Below are 15275 nucleotides of genomic sequence, written 5' to 3'. Positions count from 1 at the left end.
GGAAAAGTAATGGGAATACTCATGTGGCAAAAGATAATTACCCAAAAACATTTATTTGAAGAAGTTACAACAATTCATATATATTTAGGTTTGTACGTTGTATACTTTCAAGTCATAGTATACATCACCAATATATAACAGTAAGAATCAACTATTCAACTATTATTTTTTTGTTTTTCGGGGGTATACAATTCACATTATTATATATAACGTACAAACTATGTTGTGTAATTTTTTAATAGACGAATTTTGTAAATGCATAGAGGCGGATAATCCTGTAGAAATCTCCTCTCAAAACTGATCAACATATAAACTCGATTATATGCTTCCCTTAGTAATCATCATTCATTTATACAGTACTAGTCTTAGAGTACGCGCTTTGCGCGTGTAACATGCCTCTATGAATTATATGCTTTTTATACTGAAAATTTTGTTTAAGTTACAAAAATAAAAGTTTACTCAATAAAGAAAGAAGCTCTACCGCATGAAAGTCCTTAAAATCTTAAATGTTAGTTCTACTAAAAATAAATTATTAATTATAATTACGATTTCTATTCAACATGAACGTCACTTATGAAGGATAAAAGTTGATCAACATTTCATGTTAATATTTCATATTGATATGATATATTGTGTCAATAGATAGATAGATTAGACTCGTCTATCGAAAAAATAACGCGAACATCGATACTTAAATTATATTCCATCAAAATTATGGAGAAAATATTTAATTAGTTGGATTCAAAATTTTAAATATTACATAAAAATTTAAATGTTAATATAATTTATTAACATAGAATTATTTGTGGAAGGGACAGTTTAGTTTTTAAAAGCTATAAAAGTGAAGATGTTGACCAACTTCAACTTTGTGACAACTATATTTTTAGATTGTTAGGTATCTTAAAAATTTTATTTTTAGTTAGGTTTATTTTCAGAACTTTATATTTATCATATACTTTCAAATTATTTAACTTTCAAAATTAACATTTTTAAAAAATAACTATGTAGGTAACTTTCAAAATTAATTCTTCGAAAACTACACTAATTAATACTTTCAAATCTAAAATGCTCGTTTCCAATCAATAATTTTTTTTGGCTTTGTTCGTTCTTTTAAACTTTATAAATGTTTAGGTAAACATACTCATAATTATAATAAAAATAAATTATAAGTCTACCTAGCGTGAGAGGGTTCATATTTTTGGAGTTAAAGATTAGTTATTTTACCCAATTCAAATAAGGAATATATTAGGCATAAAGATTTTGTATAATTTAATCATACTTTAATTGTAAAATTTATATACGGTAAAATTTTAATGATTTTAAAGTCCTAATTATAAGGACTTATTACTTGATTCAAATAAGGAAAGATTTAATAAGTAATAAATTTGGTTTAATTTAAACTCCTAAATATTAGCTAGCAGAATAATCAAATGACTATTTTGTCTGGTGTGAACACTATTTTAAAAGGATAAAAAAGGCGAACAATATTTCGCTAAGGGTCTTCGTGCTTTTAATATAACTAGTTTCAATGTACGTGCGTTGCACGTGTGCATCACGTCAATCCATAAAGATTACGTAAATATTATTAAATATTATTTTGAGCTATAAAATAAATAAATATATAAATAAGGGTAAGTTTTTTACAATGTTGAAGTTAATCGATTTAGCAAGCTTAATAAAAGAATAACTTTCGGCCCACCTACCTCAGACATTTTATTTACGTTTTACATCCAATTCACCAAGTTAAGTGATTATCTTCTGTCTTGTGCGAATAATTAGCGGAATTTGTTATAAAGAAAGTAATAATAAGATTATAATAATAATTTATTCATCTTTTATATTTTGTTAGAATTAACGTTGAAAGTATATTTATATTTTGTTAGAATTAAGAACTATGGTCAGTTGAATTATCTACATATTTTGTTAGAATTAAGAAGAATATTGAGAAAATTGTACATTATTTTAGTTACATAAATATTGAGAAATTGTTAGAAGTTAGAACTATGGTCAGTTGAATTATCTATATATTTTGTTAGAATTAAGAAGAATATTGAGAAAATTGTACATTATTTTAGTTACATAAATATTGAGATTTATAATCGTGCTATGAATAATTGTTTCCGCTCTTCGTGATTATAATCGTGCTATGAATAATCGTGATTTATAAAGATCTAGCTCTTCGTGATTTATAATTCTTAATTCTCATAACTACAGTTATGTACTTTTTCTAATCTCTTCGTGATTTATACATTGTTTCCACTAGAATATCTATTTAACTTTTCTAACATTGACTTCCATTTGCTCATGTTCTAGCCTTTGATATGCAGCTGTAAGGCTATTTCTCGAACTCTTTCTGCATATGTAATACACTGGTTCTGAAATCTTCTTTTGTTCCTCTCCATCTATGTGTAATAAATTGTTGCTGCAAATAGAAATGTGAGAACTTGAGCTCGTGGTCTGTTGCTGTTTGTCCTCTTGATCAGCCATTTTAATTCTTGTTCCCAGCTTCCAACATTGTGTTTTTCTTTCAACCAGCCTACTAATGCAGCCCATATTGATCTAGCATAAGCACATTCAAAGAAAAGGTGATCCAACGTCTCTTCTTTCTGGCTAGTGCATAACACATTCCTTCGGCACATCAATCTTCCATTTTGCCAGTCTATCCACTGTTGCTAACCTTTGGTTGAGAGCTAGCCACAGAATAAATAGATGCCTTGATATAGTAACATCTCCCAGCACAAGATTCTTCCATGTAACTTTCTGAAATTGAGACCTTGCTGCTATATACATTGTCTTGATGCTAAACTTCCCTTGCTTGGTCTACATAAATAAAAGAATAAGTGAATATTTTAATTTATATAAGGTAAAGATTTAATTAATTTTAATATCCTACGTATTAGGATTTCTTATATAGCACTTCAAAGTTTTAGTTGATTTAAAACTCTTAAATATTAGAAGAAAATTTAAATGATTATTTTGTCGAGTGTAAACTCTATTTTAAAGGGTAAAAAAAAGCGGACAACATTTCGCTAAGGTTAGGGTAGGAGCTTTTGATAAGTACATAAGTTTAAAAAATCACATAGATATTACTCCTCTTGGTCCACTTTAATTGATTTTTTTATTGTTTGATATTAAAAAATTCACCTTTGAACATTAATTAACAATAAAACTGACCATATTAATCTTAAGACCATATTAATCTTAATTTGTTCAAATACAACAAATACTACAAAGGCAATTTTCAAAAAAAAATATATTATGGACTACTAAAAAGGCCAAAAATTAATTAAATTGGACCGGAGGGAGTATCAAATAATGTATTTGAGTTATAAAAGTTTAAAAAAATTATAAGTTCCTAAAAATAATGAATGTTGACCCTATCCAGCTATAGCTCAATAAAGGAAGTAATCATATCCCATTAAATTCTACAAATGGCTTATTGTGATATTGAGGACTTTATGAGAATCTTTAAGAAAATTGTACTGAAAATAAATAATATAAATATATTTTTCAAACTATTATTTAATGATTTGATGAATAATATATATCAAGAAATTTAATCTTTGATCTTTAGAGTTTTGGAAATGAGAAGTTTAGCTTATAGCTCTTAAATATTAATTTGATACATGACAATACAAAATCTAAAATTGACTAACGTTTAGTTAACAATTTAGAACAAATAATTAATATATAAAAGAAAATGGACCGGTCATTTGCTGGAATAAATGCAAACAAAGAAAAAGTTAATTTATGACAACTCAAATAGAATACAACTTATCTTTTACTATTTCATATTTATTACTTCAAATTTACATTTTATCAATCTGACCCTCATACTATATTATATTGATTTTTTTATTTCTTTCACTATCAGTGCTCTTTCTATAAAAATAAATTTATGTACCCTAATAAAGAGTTTGTAAACTTGAAAATGTATTTTTATTTTATGATAAATTTGAAAAAGAATTTAATAGGATTCTTTAGCTAGTTATTTATATAATTTAGATACTTAATTATTTATTCTCAATATAAATGAAAATAATTCATAGTATAAGTATATACTATGAATTCTATGTTCCAAAGGATTAAAAAACTAATATGATCATATTTTACTTTTGAATCTTTATATGTAGAATAATTAGTGTTGTTGACTCTGGTCAACTACTTTTATGACTCTCTTTTTCCTTACCTCTTTTATATCTTTTATATTTTTAAATTTTGTTATTTATTTTAATTATTGAATTTTATATTTAAATATTATATAAAAATATTTTTTGGGTTAAAAAGTAGCACAAATTTGATATGCAAGTGTATTATGGTTCATATATATATAGACACACACATGCAAAGAATTACAGTAATGTTATATTATCCAAATAAATAAATAATTTATATTAGATAATTAAAATATTAAATGATTTTAAAGTCCTATATTAAGACTTCTTACGTAGTTAATTAATGAATGATTTGATAAATAATATTACAATGAATTTCAAAAAGGGATAACTCTCTAAAGTATTAACCATTATATTACGTCTAAAATTAATAGATTACAATTATGTTACATCTTCTCTAAATAAATAAATAATTTATATTAGATAATTAAAATACTAATTTATTTAAAATTCATGTTTAAAATTTCTCACATGATTCAAAGGATAACAAATTTTTAGTTGATTTTGAAAATGGGATAAATTTTTAAAGTGTTAGCCATTGTTCTACGCATAAACTTTGTACCACTATCCATCATAATAGTGTGCTTGGTAATATATTTGTTGTTTTACATACTTTTACAACTTCTGCAAAATCTAAATATGGAAAAATAATATTATTCATTTAAAGTTCTAAATATTAGGATTTCTTACCTAGTTCAAAAAAGGAAAAATTTAATAACTAAAATTTTGTTTGATTTAGAAGTCCTAAATATAGAAAAAACAACTAAATTACAATTTTATCCAATATGAAATTAGTTTTTAAAGGGTAAAAAAAGCAAACAATATCGCTAAGGGGCTTCGTGCTTTTAATATAGTATATATATGAATAGATTGATCAAAATTCTTAATATTAGCCATCTTAAGTATGAAATATTTGACTGTAGCGTAGAAGGAATTACAATAGTATTTTGGATTTTTTTTTGTCAAACGTAAGAAATTCTCTTTTAAGTTTTAACCCAAAATCTCAAAAGGCATAATTTTTTATTACTAAACGAAAATTAAATTGGATGTAAAGTAAGAACAGGAAAGAAGGTAGCCTCAAAAATTTTAGAATCTTCTGACTAAGAAAGAAAACCTGCAGATTAGTCACATAAATCCATATTGAACTACATTAGGCTTTAAATGTGTAACATCTTTTAATCCAAAATCAGCATATTCTTTTACTCCTAAAAAGTTGAATTGGATGGTCAATAAGAAAAGAAAAAGAATTAATGAAAAATAATCTTCCAAAACCCATATAAAAGCATTTAAAACAAAAGCAAAAACAAACTAAAACAAGAAAAAACTCCAAAGATAACAACAATATTCTATAGAACGATCGGAAAAAGTATAAAGAACTCACCTACTAAGGAGCAATCACATATCGTTGGCAAAGTACTACAAATTAGCAAGCCTTTTTATACTATCAAGTCAAATAATATGGAAGGAATAAAAATTATATTACATAGTTCAAATAAGGAAAGAATTTATATAAAGAAAATCATAGTTGATTTTGAATTCCTAAAATATTTAGATTTTCTACATGGTTTAAATAAGGAAAGAATTAATAATTAATAATTTAATTGATTTTAAACTAATAATTAAATTACTAATTTATCCACTGTGGAATCTATTTTTAATGGGTAAAAAAGGTGAATGACATTTCACTAAGGGCCTTCGTGCTTTTAATATAATATAGATAGATAGATAAAAGGGAAGCTCCAAAGTCAATTGAATTACTAAACTACCCCACAAAAGCTGAAAGACCATTTCATCCTTCATTTTCTAATATTGCTTTCATGCTTCATTATCCCACTCTCGACACATGTTCTTTCCCACGTACGTATTGAGAATATACTGGGTTTGTTGTTGGAAAATTTTTATTTTGTGTTTCATACAACTGACACTAGTTGTATGAGGCTCCTTTTTGTCTCACAGTTTTGTGGACCCAGATTTCTGTGGACTCAGAAGTGTAAGATTGGGGTCCACAAATAAGTATGATGGAGTTTCAGCATAAGTACACTAGAATTCCAACATAATATACTGGAGTTCCAGCAAATATACCGGTCCAGCATAATATACTGGAGTTCATACACAGGTGCACCGAACTCCAGTATATTATGTTGGACCGGTCTCTGTTGCAGCAAAATAGTGACTATTTTTCATTTACTTGGTAAACGCTAGCTATTTTTGAATGACCAGTCCGAAAACTGGCTATACCGTGCTATTTTTACGTTATTGTTTGTTTCGTGCTTCATTATCTATTCATTGTTTATTTTGTTCTTTTCAATCGATAACTATAAAATATGTTCAAATGAGTACTTTTGCTATTTTCTTAGCCAAAATTCTTACAAGTATCTCTTGCTAAAGGGTGTTTTGCAGGGATTGGCCTGGAGTCGAGAAACACCTAGAAAAAAAATTAGATTTAAGTAAAGACAGTGAATAAGGTTCTGAAAAAAGTTCAGATATTGAGTGATCAATTTCACCGTCATATCAACGATGATCATCAGTCTAAAATTTCCGTTTAACGAATTATGATAAAATATATAGCAGTTAATAATTATTTTACATTTTGCTAATTGACCGTGCACTTCCTAATCTTCAAATTTTGTTCTATATCTTATTGACATGTTTAATATTTTGTCTGATTTTAAAAAATTTGTACTAATTGACATGAGATACACGTGCAAAGTACGTGTCCAGAAACTAGTATACTAACAAGTAACTAAAGTGACGAAAGAAACACGAAATTTGGTATTTGAATTTGAGAGTCGTGTATTCTCTTTTAAAGGGAAAAGAAAATGTCACATTAGCAAATCTCTATTTAGTGAGCACAAGAATGAAGTTTCGGGACAGTTAGAAACAAAACGCGAAAAACACAGTGAAGAATACCGCTTAAATCCAAGCATAGTAATTTTTGCAAATTTAGACTTTGCAACTCAGACTTCTGTACAGGAACTCGAACATTTGAAACTTCTCTTTAATTTATCCTTTTTTTGGGAACGTACATAGAAATAGATTTTATGTTGCAACATGAACCTTGAAGGACTTAGAGAAAAGTTAAATGAATTTAATGTAATCATTTTAAGAAGTAACAATTCTGCAAATCAGTTAAGAACAAAAAACATTTATCCTCTTAATATAAATACTCTTGTACTAGTACTTATTTACGAACCTTATGTGAAACTAGACGTATAATAAACCAAACTCACTCCTAAGACATTGGCACTACACAGACACACGTCCCACAGCTTGGTGTTTATACATTCTCTAAGCATTACGTAGTCAAGAAAAAGTATGACTAGCAGGTTGCAAATAAATACCATTACCTCTGTAACAATGTCAATTAATCTATATATCTGGTCGGCCCGGGTACATGGAGCAAATGGCCTAAATTATGGAATAACAGGAAAAGGCAGACATTCTAGGGTACAAAAAGAACCCAATGGTTCGGGGCAATGTAGCTGCTGTACGGCCTCAATGTTCTGTCTACGGTCGTCCAACTCCTCCACCACCTCCCCCACCAAACCTCTTTCTCAGATTATTGTAGGTTCGAGAAACTAGTTGCAGTCTTGGATCATCAGCTGGTATCTCCCGAACCTGAAATGCACAGAAATTACCAAAAATTATGACCACATACATCAGAATGGAAGTGCCCTATTTCCAGATGCATCTCGATTCCCGGCTGGAGAAGTAATTAATTTTGAATAACCACAAAATAATGGTGGACTATAGCTCACTGGTTTTGCATCATTCTATTTCAACCTTTCAACAAAATCAAATTGAAAGAATGCAAGTACATGCAGTTTGCTGCTGATCCAGACAAACCATAAGATATGAATATACTTTGGAATGAATCCTAATCAGTTATCTCGTAGACTTGTGAAAAAAAGATACTTGGAATTTTTGGTTGTCAAAAATAAGAGCAGCAAAGGACTTTGTCTACAGCATCTAAGAGCTGCTTGCAATCTACAAACCTTAGCATTATCTAATAATTGCCCTTTCCTCACGTGATGGAAGAACCAATGGATTAGTCATCAAGTAACGAAAACTCACCTTCAAGCCGTCGTAGTATGCTTGAACAGCAGGAAATGTTGGTACGATTTTACGAGCTTGCATCATGTCCCATATCAGATTTGCAGTAGTATATCCACCAGTCTGCAAACAGTTAAGAAATTGAATAACTCGACATATGTGCTACTGTGATGAGAAAAGAGAAATGTAAGAGAAAGGTAAGGGCTAAAAGTTTTTCTCTATCTGCTTTCCCACCTTTTCACCCGCAGCAACAAGAAGGAGATCACTTCCCATTTTAGGACTCAAGAAGAAGTTCCTGGAGTTCATGTTTACCTGCACAAGTGAGAAATTTTATCAAATGGAATCCACTCTTACATAACGAGAAATTGTTATAACATAATCAAACACACTGTACCAGTGTCTCTTGAGCGAGTTGCATCCCGTCAGGAGTGTAACCGACCATTGCTCCCTCAACAAGTGTCTACAGTCAAATAAAAGTTGAGAATTGAGAATAAGATTCCTGCTCAACTAATTACTTCTATAAGCTCACATAAATTGGCTTTCTGCAGGCTTTCTGCCTCATAGCAGAAAATCCACTAAAAGAGAGCATGCCTGAGTTAAGATGACAGCTGCAGGAAGATACACTAGGCTACCAAGTTCTTTAACGGGTGGTGTTATGTTGTGATAGAACGCCAACTTTATGGGGCAAGATTTTTTAATTTTTTTCCCGGATAAGTTAATGGATTTCATAGAAGGCATCAAGAAGATGCAAAATTCAGAATTTTCAGAGCAAAGGAATAGAAAAAGAAAAAGAAAAAGAAAATGTTAGCTCTGTTACAAAAGGTTAGAATGAAGACACTGGTATGATGTGTTTGATTAGAGCTAACATTGTCTTTTTTGGAACATAATCAAACACACCATACCTAAATGTATTTTGGAACTTACCACATATAATTCAATCATAGGTGGTTTTTCCGAACTCATGTAGTCCTCAAACAGTTTGCGACCACGTTGCAGATCCCCAGAATGAAGATAACACCTGCACAAGCACAAAATCAAGCACATGGAGGCGAATCAAAGATGAAATATAGAATGAAAAATTCTCTAATTTCCAACAACATACAGAGAACTGCAGCTGACACTTTCCCATCACATGTAAGATTTGAAATACCATTTATTTTTTTAAGTTTTCAGTAACTAGTGTTTATTAGATCAGGGATGTAAACAGTTTTCACTTCCCTTCCAACTAGACCAAACAACAGGACAGGAGGGATCAGGGATGTCAAATCAAAGTAAATCAATTAAGCCACCACTCGCTTCCCCTTCTCCTCCCCACTTGCTTGAGCCAACTGTGGTTACTTGGAACTCGTCCATGAAGTAAAATACCCATTATGGATATGTCTCCTGAGAAATACCTAAGCCATCCCTATACGAACATGTCTGTCCAAGAACCTCTTTTCCTTTTGGCAAGAGCTCCTTTCTACAGTATTATCTCTTGGTAAAGGTGTCTACTCTTAACTAAAGATATTGAAAGACGGGGGCGGATTTATAGGCTTAAATATGGGGCACGTGAACCCATGGTCTCTTCGTAAAATTAGATATTTTATGTACATATTTTCTGAAATTGGTATAATATTAATTGTTGGCACCCATGCTCCAAGAAGATGGAATGGTCCATTTGGTTGAATGTTGAGTTATTGTCCAAGAGGTATAGGGATCAAATCCCACTAGATACATTTTTTCTTCCTTGTTTTAGTAGTGCACCCATGTACTAGAAATCCTAGATCCGCCTCTGTTGAAAGAGGAAGAGGAAATATTATGGATTAAAAGTTAGTCGTTTCATCTTGATTGGCTTGAAATCCTTAGATCAAAAGCTCAACGTCCAAGGAGATATCCAGAGACCCATTTATCTGCAAAGGGTTTCTGAATTTTGTATACTACTTGTTTGCAGAGTTTGCTCTTTTTGTGGAAATAAAATATGTGCTCTTATAAAAGTCCGCCGGTTATGTTCAAATGTCAGTTGAACAACACCACCAGAGTCATAATGTATGAAGCTTAATGCCTCCTTGGACATTGTCATAGATTGGGGTCTATTGCAAAGGAATTCAAGAAACCATCGGTTGAGAGACAAACTACTTGTGCCACACAAAGTTGTCTACTTTGTTGCCATTGTAAGTGCAGAAGCAGGTTATATCATAAAGCTCTTCCGGTGAAAATTAAGTTTTTGATGATTGAAGCCTAAATGCAGGTTCTTAACATAATTCTGAGACTAGTATGGATGCAGTTGGTTCTAGATTTTCAAGAACTACCGTTTCTGCACAAGAAGGCAATGGTTGCAATAGTTGCCTGTCTAGAGATCCTTCGCCGAGGCATGAGGAGCTTTTTCAGGCCGGGAGCATTATCTATTTGAGTTTAACATTTACCCATTATCAAGTCATCTAAAAAATAACTACAACTAACTGTCCATAAAGAGTGGCAACAAATTAAAATACACTAATAGTGTAGCAGATATTTGATGAGTTAGCCAGCTACTTGTGTGTATTTATTTGACATCTCGTAAAAGATAGTGTGCTTCTATCTAACAGTAGTTCTGCTGTTTTCATTGTTCAGGTTGGAAAATGAGCACTTGAATAACATTGGGAAATATCGTGCCTCCAAGTCCGTACCACTGCCTTTCAACTACGACGAAGACAAGAGTCTATAGCTATGTTTAGCTGATACAAGTCAAAGGAACCCAGAATACTCAAGATAAAACTTTTTTCTTTTCTTGGTTTCCCTTTTCTTGTACAGTTCTTTGATCCATTCATCAATGGTGCTTATAATATAGTTTAGTTTTGTTCATGAAAATGTTCTTTACGTTCTATATAAAAAAACAAAAAAACACACCAGATGGTCCATACCACTTCACATCTATTGACAAAATATTATGACACCAAGTCAGATTTACAAATGGGACACATAATAAACACACAGTTAATAGAAATGGTAGCACGGATAACTAGAATGCTCGAGATTTGAAAAGACCAACTTGAAGGAAACTATGAAAGACTTTAGAATTATCATCGCGGAGCCTAATAATATTTGGACCACCTTGTCTCATCCAACATTAAGAACCTTTTCGATTGAACACAGCATCTGTGGCAACCAACTCTGACAAACTTCATGGTGCAATTACATTATGTGTGACTTCATAATTTTAATGCTTTGACTAAAAGTCCCCTATCTCCCTTTTTAGTTGCTTAAATCCTACACAGAGTTTTAATCTCTCCTCTATGTGGATTGTGAGATTTATAATACTCTAACCCTTTTAACCAAACTATAGAGTTAAACAGTTGGAAGGAGGACACAATACAATACCTCATGGTTTCCATCAAAATGAACACATCAGGTGTTTTACCGTCCTTGCTAAGCATCTCAAGAAGTGTATCGATCGCCTGCCATGAAGAAGAAACATAAGATCAAATAGAGATTGACAAATTATTAAGGATGACCATGCTTCATAGATTAACTCAAAAGGTGGCAGTAGGTAGATACTTAAAGCACAAAAGCTTAATGTAGCTATGCAGCCACTGACAATAATGTTAGACCAACTTATCAAGGATTATTATCTTCCTTTCACAAAAGAAGCTCATAAGCATCACTTGCACCTCTAGCATTCCTTCAATTTTAACAAAGCAACCTTTATCACAAAATGGTATGGAAATGCAATATCAAGTACTGTAAGGACAAGGCTCGGGCAATTGATATTCATCATGACTTACACTCTCAAGACATAGAAAGGGAAACTGTCACTTTCATAAGGCTATGATGTAACTCACATCATAAAATTTGTGATTTATTTGTTTCAATAAAGTGTTTGTTTACTTGTCAAAGACTTAGGACAAAATGATCTCATCAAAATCTTCAATGACTTTTATGTAGGAGGGAAAATACTAAATTCATAATACTGACTTTGCTTATACTATTAAGAGATTTATGATCCATTGGTGTCATTATAACTTAAAAGTGCACAACACCTGACACCATACTAAGGTTTTCTTCAAAAGATTGAATTCAATATTCAAGCAAGGCTCATTTCACTTCTTTTTTTCTCTCATAGAAAGAATACCTGCAAAGGACTAGCTGATATAAAGATTCGACTAGATAAATTCTCAAACCTAGGCTTTGAAAGTATTAAACTTACTTCACGAGTTCACGTTTAAGCAATTAAACAATGTTCGGTCTGTCTTATCCGTTCTCAAAACCCAGTTATTTAAGACGCTTACTGAATCTGAGGTGCGGCCCGGGTGGTTGTGGGGGGGGGGGGGGCTAGGGAGTGCCATGTTGGATTGGTACATCTAAATTAAATGAATGCCAAGATATGACAGGATACTTTACAGGAAGAACTAACAGAAAGATTTGGGCCATATCTATTAAAAAAACTGAATCACATCTAATGATCTTGTTAGTGGATGTCGAATATGGTACCTCCACATTTTTTAGGTCTGCACAGGCATGAAATGCAACATGATAAACGGTGAATTCCCTATTTAAAAATCCACCACGCCGGAAAACAAACTCAGCAGTTGGGATATTGTAAAGTTCTTCTTCGGACATGCCCATCATGGATCTTACTGGAATGTCACTAGGTGCTTCAACTGCTGACCAACCCTTGGACTGCTCAACTAGCTCAAGAATCTTCTCCGAAAAATAACAAAAAAAAAAGAAAGATGATATACCAAAAAAATGGAAAAATTGTAAAAGCACATGGATGCACTTGTTACTCACCTTGGAAGCTACATCATCAGTGACAGGTTCCTTATTCTTGTGAGCAGCTATAAGTCCAGCATAGCAGAATTTATTAAGACCAAGACCAGCAGCAGTCATGTCCCTAACAATTGCATACCTGCAAAGTTGGAAGGGCAGCCAATCAGATGCCAGAGTAAACGAAGATTATGAATCCAACAGAAAAATAAACCACGTAACATCATGTTTTGGAAAGATTGGATGAAAGTTGACACTGAAACATCAACAAGGAGAGCAGAGAAGTTTTGACGTTGCATTCTGCATCCAGTAGCTTCCTATAGCATATTAGTCAAAAACTGTTTTCACTGAATAAGCAGATTCTTTCAGTCAAATGAACTCTAATCGTATCAACATGCTATGCTGTGTAATTATCTAATAATTTGCTGCATTCCAGACTATCCACTACATGATGGATCTAATCGTACAACTAACTAAACAGATACCAACATATGCCTTCAAATATACGCACGACCAATTGTGTACAAGCAATAGATACAGTTGCAACCAGCGAGCAGCTTTCTTACACTCTGTCTACCCGACCAGCAGCTGCACACGCATTGAGGAGACAGATATAGGTCTGTCCAGTAGGCTTGACTTCAAATCTCTTCATTTCTTCCAAAAGCTACTTACAAAGAAGAAAAACATCAGTAATTATTTCAATGAATCATATCATTGTTGATAATTTCAGAAAATATGGATCAGGATAACACTGCAAGACAGAGTAAGGATACATACCCGTACTGCTTGTTCTGAATTTTTGCATTTTCCACATGTAGATATCATGAAATTGTACAATGCAACCTGTGATATTGGAAGAACAACAACAACCCTCGTTGTTATAATAACTTCAAGGCTGGGTATAAATTACATACAAATCAACGGTAAAGGATATTAGCTGCTGTAATTGTAGTGGTGTCACTTAAGCCTAACTCTCGTTAACCGAGGTCCAGTCAGCTTAACTGTAGGCAGCTGAAGTAGTAAGTCAATTGTTGTAGTCAGGTGGATTTAGTATTTAGTTATATGTAGTTAGTTACTTGTATAAATAGGCGTTGTAATTAACTGTAGTTCGTTATGTGTTCATTTTGGAGAGCTTGTAGAGAAAGCTAAGAAGTTCTCCCCAATTCTCTCCTCTCTCTCTCTCTCTCTCTCACTTCATTTCGCGTAAACTCTTGTTGATAATTCAGTGATTCAACAAATATGTAAACTCTATACAAATATGAAAAGCAAGCATAGGAAGGAGACATACATCAGGGACCAAGCCCATGGCTTTCATTTCGTCACGGAAAAAGAAAGCATCTTGCAATCGAGCACCCTTCATTGTCCCAATAAGAAGCGAATGAAATGTATCTCTCTCTGGCTTTACACCATCCAGCATCATGTCATCATAAACATCCCTCAACAAATAATGCCTAATTCACATTCATACATAAAAATGAACCGTAATTCAAATCAATCAGTTACGCCTTAATCAATTGGAGTAATTATATAAAAAAAAAAAAATTACCTTCGCTGAGCAGTTAGAGAGCTAATAACAGTGCTGTATTCAGCCTCATTGTTAGCGTAGTTTCTCTTTGCGTACTCTTCCGGTGTAGCCGCGAAGTTTCGACGCCCTATAGTTCGAATCAGTAGATTTCTGGGTCCTGAAAAACGATTTTGAAGAAACAACAAATTCGTTAAAACTGATAGGAGTATCATTTTATTAAAAATCAAAATATATGAAGAGAATAGAGATTGAGATTTTGAGTTGAGTACCAGAGAGGGTTCGGAGGAGCTTCATGGCTGCAGCATCAACTGAGAACTATGAGTGTCGACTTACTATTGGAGAAAGTGTGCATCTCAATTAAACCCTGGGACTCGAGGTTTTTGAGCGAGATGCCTACGTGGCATTCGTATAGAGGTGAGGTTCGATGATTCTTCGCACCCTATGGCTTTCCTCGACTTGGTTACCGGGGCGGGCAAACCCGGGTCACGTTAAACTTTACTTGAAAATAGTACGGTAGCCAATTTTCGGGCTGGTAATTAAAAAATAACCGACATTTACAAAGTCATTGAAAAATATCCATTGTTTTGCTAGAACACAAAAAGTTCCAGCAGAATATGTTGGATTATGAAGCTCATGTATATAAACTTCCGACATATTATGTTGGAACTCCAGCACACGTAAAGTTCCAGCATAATATGATGGATTATGGAGGTCCTCCGTATAAACTTCCAACATATTATGTTGGAATTCCAGCACATTATACTAAAATGTCATATGCAAAAAATTTAACAATTTTTTCG

General features: G+C 32.3%; 1 protein-coding gene across 1 annotated transcript; it reads right to left on the bottom strand.

Moving 5' to 3' along the window:
• Positions 1–7491: 7491 nt before the first annotated feature.
• On the bottom strand, positions 7492–14937 carry LOC107799609 (pentatricopeptide repeat-containing protein At4g35850, mitochondrial). The gene is made up of 13 exons (XM_016622751.2): positions 14745–14937; positions 14497–14632; positions 14239–14401; positions 13728–13793; positions 13517–13614; positions 12975–13092; positions 12675–12884; positions 11565–11641; positions 9153–9246; positions 8623–8688; positions 8463–8540; positions 8250–8351; positions 7492–7793 (listed from the first exon to the last, which is right to left on the bottom strand). Exons 1-13 carry the CDS (start codon positions 14767–14769, stop codon positions 7683–7685), a joined length of 1344 nt encoding a protein of 447 aa, XP_016478237.1. The 5' UTR covers positions 14770–14937; the 3' UTR covers positions 7492–7682.
• Positions 14938–15275: the final 338 nt, after the last annotated feature.

This window comes from Nicotiana tabacum, chromosome 3 (genome assembly GCF_000715075.1).
Source record: "Nicotiana tabacum cultivar K326 chromosome 3, ASM71507v2, whole genome shotgun sequence".
Classification (NCBI taxonomy): Eukaryota; Viridiplantae; Streptophyta; class Magnoliopsida; order Solanales; family Solanaceae; genus Nicotiana; species Nicotiana tabacum.
This window is presented reverse-complemented; position numbering and strand designations above follow the sequence as displayed.

Bases quoted from the DNA above. Each gene is read 5' to 3' on its own strand.
- LOC107799609 (XM_016622751.2), bottom strand. From the start codon at position 14,769: ATGAAGCTCCTCCGAACCCTCTCTG. The intron at 14,633-14,744 runs GTACTCAACTCA...ATCGTTTTTCAG, and splicing joins GCTCCTCCGAACCCTCTCTG to GACCCAGAAATCTACTGATT. The intron at 8,352-8,462 runs GTGGGAAAGCAG...AACTGTTTGCAG, and splicing joins TTGTTGCTGCGGGTGAAAAG to ACTGGTGGATATACTACTGC.